This window comes from Eriocheir sinensis, chromosome 19 (genome assembly GCF_024679095.1).
Source record: "Eriocheir sinensis breed Jianghai 21 chromosome 19, ASM2467909v1, whole genome shotgun sequence".
Taxonomy (NCBI): Eukaryota; Metazoa; Arthropoda; class Malacostraca; order Decapoda; family Varunidae; genus Eriocheir; species Eriocheir sinensis.
The window spans coordinates 15,507,511-15,512,510 of record NC_066527.1 but is presented as its reverse complement, the minus strand read 5'-3'; the positions used below and the strand labels follow the sequence as shown (position 1 = coordinate 15,512,510).

The following is a 5,000-nucleotide window of genomic DNA, read 5'->3' as shown; positions in this document are numbered from 1 at the left end:
GGAAGAGAAAAGAAATAACTGGATAAAGAGGAAGGGACAGAGGGAAAGGGAAGAGGAAAAAACAGAGGGAGAAGAAGAAGGAAAGGTTAGAAAAAAGACAAAACTGGATAAAAAAGGAGGGTACAGAGGAAAAGGGAAAAAGAAGAGAAAGAGGGGAAGGGAAGAGGAAGACAGAGGGAAGGGAAGAGGAAAAAAAACAGAAAGAGCAAAAGAAGGAAAGGGAAGAGAAAAGAAAGAACTGGATAGAAGAGGAAGATACAGAGGGGAAGGGAAGGGGGATAAAAGAGATGGAAAGGAACAAATGATGACTAAATGAAAAAAAAGAAAGACAGAATAGAAGAGGAAGAAACAGAGAGAAAAGGAAGAGGAAGATAAAGAAGGAGAGGGAAGAGAAGAGACAGAACTGGATAGAAGAGGAAGATACAGAGGAGAAGGGAAGAGGGAAAAAAAAGAGATGGAAAGGAACAAATAATGACTAAATGAGGAAAAAGAAAGACAGAATACAAGAGGAAGAAACAGAGAGAAAAGGAAGAGGAAGAAAAAGAAGGAGAGGGAAGAGAAAAGACATAACTGGGTAGAAGAGGATGATACAGAGGAGAAGGGAGGAGGGAAAAAAAAAGAGATGGAAAGGAACAAATGATGACTAAATGAGGAAAAAGAAGGACAGAATAGAAGAGGAAGAAACAGATGAAACTGACACACGTAGACAGATAAAATGATGGAAATAACAAAACAGACCAGAATAAAAGACAAAAATCTGAGGGAAACAGACCCATATGCAGAGACAGGATGAGAGAAAAAAAGACAGAAGACAGAACAGAGAGACGGAATGAGAAAAAAAAAGGTAGAAGACAGAACAGAGAGATCCATATGCAGAGAGACGGAGTGAGAAAAAACACAGAATGAGAGAAAAAACAGACGGAATGAGAGAAAAACAAGACGGAATGAGAGAAAAAACACACGGAATGAGAGAAAAAAGACGGAATGAGAAAAAACAGACGTAATGAGAGAAAAACAGACGTAATGAGAGAAAAACAGACGGAATGAGAGAAAAAACAGACAGGATGAGAAAAAAAGAAAAAAGACAGAACAGAAGACGCGGACACATAAAAGCTTCTGTGTAGAGACAGATGAACAGAAGAGAGAAATACACACACAATGATGAGTAGCAAAAAAGAAAAAGTTAAAATAATTAGCAGAATAAAGGAAAAAGACATAACAGAGTAGAAGACGAACAGACATAATAACGTGTGTAGAAACAGACGCAAAGAGAGATAGAGAAATAAGGACATAATGATTTGTTGAAGGAATAGACAGACACAGACAGACACACTCACACGCACAGACAAACAAACAAACCTAAAAGACCTACTCCAAAACAACACAGAGACGACAAAACAAACAAAACAATATATTCTACACACACACACTCACACACACCTAAACAATGAAATCACTGACTCGCCCAATATCCCTTCTGACAAAACTGTAAAACGAGACAAACAGACACAGAAAAAAAAAGCAAACAGGTAAAACGTTAAAGTAGGTAAGTACTCATCACAGGCAGATTACGTGTAGCGTTGACCAAAGGGATTCACAAAACAATTTACGAAACTACAAAGCCTTCAACCGGAAAAAAAAAACGGATATACTAAAACAAGAAATAAACTGGAACAATACATAGAGGAATAAAGTCACAAAGCACAGAGCCGGAATTAGAAGGATAAATTCAGGGAAAACGTGTATACATAGAATATTAGACCCGACACACACACACACACACACACACACACACACACACACACACACACACACACACACACACACACACACACACACACTGCATACACAGACACTCATATCTTTTAATCTTTTAGCTCGTGTGAATAAAATCGAGGTCAAACATACATACATACATACATTAGTTCTCTTCACCTCGCCGGCACACACACACACACACACACACACACACACAGAGAGAGAGAGAGAGAGAGAGAGAGAGAGAGAGAGAGAGGAAGCTTTATTACGGAATCTGTATATTGGATTTAATTTTGACATGAATCAACAGCAACAAAAAAAATAGTAGACTGTTAAGCGTTTTTTTTCTTTCGTTTTCTCCTTCTACTCCTCTTCCTTTTCCTCTTTTTCCTCCTCTTCTTCCTCTTTCTCTGCCTCTTTCTCCTCTTCCTCTTCCTCCCTTCCTTTTCCTCCTCCTCCTCCTCCTCTTCCTTTTTCTCCTCCTCCTCTTCCTTTTTCTGCTCTTCCTCTTCCTCCTCCTCCTTTGCATGCACGGAATCAAAGAGGACACCAGTGATTAGAGTTTGGTAGTGCTCTGGTTTCGTGGATTCACAGACTGACTTGCTTCCTCTACAATTTTTCGTTTGGCACAGTTCGTATTGGGTATATTTAAGAGTATTCTCATTTACTAGTTATTTTTTTCTTTATCTCGTTTACATATTTTTCTTCTATCTTGTTCTTGTCTATATATGCCCATTTTTCTTTGTTTTCTTAGCTCTTTCTTAGGATTTGTCAGGTACTCCTTGCCTTACTGTTTTTTTATTATTTTCTTTTCCTTTTTTTAAATTTCTCTCGCCAAAACCAACATTGTTCCTATGCATCTATCTACCTATTAATTTATCTATATATCTATCACTATATCAATCAAGCTATCTTTTTTTCCTATCAACAAATCAAGCTACTTATCTCTCTCCACTTTTCAGTTCATCTACGTAACTATATCTATCCATATATTTACCCTCTATCTATATTAACTAAGCTATATTTTCTCTATCATTCGACCTATCACTCTCCCTACTTTTCTATTTCCCTATCCGTCTATCCATCGGTTTACCTATTCATGGTCCATCTCACACCCGACAGCCGAACATCACTCCCCTTTCATCTCAAATCAAAAAGAGAATTTCCTCCCTCATTCATGTTAATTGGAAACTCGGACCACCTTCCAAAACGGTTCCAATACACGCATACACACATTTACATACATACATAGTACATACATACATACATACATACATACATACGAAAACAAAACAAATGTAATGGCAGGGCAGCAGAGACAATGTGTGTGTGTGTGTGTGTGTGTGTGTGTGTGTGTGTGTGTGTGTGTGTGTGTGTGTGTGTGTGTGTGTGTGTGTGTGTGTGTATTTAAATTTAGTTGATTCCAGAGCAATTATCAAAAGAAATACTTGAGTTTGTGTATTCATAATTATAAGTCTCCTCCAGTCCTCCTCGTCCTCCATCTCCTCCTGCTTCTTCTTCTCCTCTCATGCAAACAGACATTAACTTATCTTTCCACTTCCATCAACATTCTAACAAGTATCTTCCTCCTCCTCCTCCTCCTTCTATTCTTCCTCCTCCCTAACCCTTCTTCCTCTCCTCCGCAGATGACGAAGATGATGGTGACCGTGGTGATGGTGTACACGCTTTGCTGGCTTCCTTTCAACGTTTTGATGGTGAGTCACGTGACCTCTCTCTCTCTCTCTCTCTCTCTCTCTCTCTCTCTCTCTCTCTCTCGACGGGTCTGAATTTGTAAGTTAAACGTGAGTGGTTTTGTGTGTCGAGTTAAGTTAGGGTTTTATGCATATTTCCCCACCCCCACCCCCTTTCTCTCTCTCTCTCTCTCTCTCTCTCTCTCTTTCTGGCTGAAGATAATTACGTTAAACCTGGCTGTCTCTGTCTGTAGATTTTCGGAGCTTCAAAACCATGTTCTATCTACTTATCAATCTATCTACCTCTTTCTCTTTCTATATATCTATCAGTCTACTTCTCTACCTCTCTATCTCTCTATCTATCTATTTTTAATATGCGTGGGATAAAAAACAAAACCTCAAAGTATATTAACGTGCGGGGGATGAATCGGAAAAGGAGAGAGAGAGAGAACTATCCACCTCAACGAATCGGCCTCTTCTTTTGCCTTGATTATTCGCAGAACTTCCCCCCTCCCACTTTTTTTGTACAGAGAGAGAGAGAGAGAGATAGAGAGAGAGAGAGATTGATATAGAACACACAGTCGATGTAAGTAAGCTTGTCCTTTTCTTTTTTCCCGCTAAATGATGCTGCTCTCTCTCTCTCTCTCTCTCTCTCTCTCTCTCTCTCTCAGCTTCCAGGAATCAGTAAAAGCGTAAACACTAATTATGTCATTCGCGGAAAAAATAAAATCGCATTAGTTGGCTTACGAGAGGAAACGAGCATGGAGATAGATAAGGATGCATTCAACGTTAGAGCTGGTGGTGGTGGTAGACGTGGTAACACTGTTCATTCCTGGAGGCAGTGGTTTATGTTAGCGCCACGATGTTAGTGTTAATGGTGTCAATGTTAGTTCCTTCCAGTGATGAATGGTGTAGCAGTTAAATAAAAAGAGTAGTGGTAGAAGGTTAGTGGTATATGATTAGTGGTAGATAGCTGTAGTGGTGGTAGGTGGGCAGGAGTATAGGCAGCCATCAGTTATGTAACCTGGGAGAGAGGATTGCAGTGAGAGAGATGAAAAATATTTTAGTTCGGTCGCTGGAGACAGGAAGATGGAGATAGACAGGGCAGCAATCATCGTTAGTGCATATAAGAGTAGGTAGGTACCCATCAGTTATACAATAAAAAAGAGGATAACAGTGAGGTAGAGATGAAAAAACTTCAGTTTCCTCGCGGAAGAATGGAAGAAGACGGAGGTAGATAGGGAAGCAATAATCGTTAGTGCATAATATGAGTAGGTAGGTACCCATCAGCTATACAATAAAAAAAGAGGATCGCAGTGAGGTAGAGACGGAAAAAATTAAGTTCGCTCGCGGGAGAATGGAAGATAATGGAGATAAATAGGGAGGCAATCAACGTTAGTGCATATGAGTAGGTAGGTACCCGTCAGTTATACAATAAAAAAGGAGGATCGCAGTGAGGTAGAGGTGGAAAAAATTAAGTTCGCTCGCGGGAGAATAGAAGATGGTGGAGATAGAGACAATCAACGTTAATACATATAGCAGAAGGCACCC

General features: G+C 39.6%; 1 protein-coding gene across 3 annotated transcripts in view; it reads left to right on the top strand.

The window, feature by feature from the left end:
• The window catches only part of LOC127000771 (RYamide receptor-like), a 152,778-nt gene that overhangs the window by 127,797 nt on the left and 19,981 nt on the right, over window positions 1–5,000 (top strand). For all 3 annotated transcript variants that reach the window (XM_050864809.1, XM_050864807.1, XM_050864806.1), the window contains exon 4: window positions 3,405–3,473. In XM_050864809.1, the coding sequence (XP_050720766.1) occupies window positions 3,405–3,408 (4 nt within the window). In that variant the 3' untranslated portion in view covers window positions 3,409–3,473. The remainder of the gene's footprint in view (window positions 1–3,404; window positions 3,474–5,000) is intronic.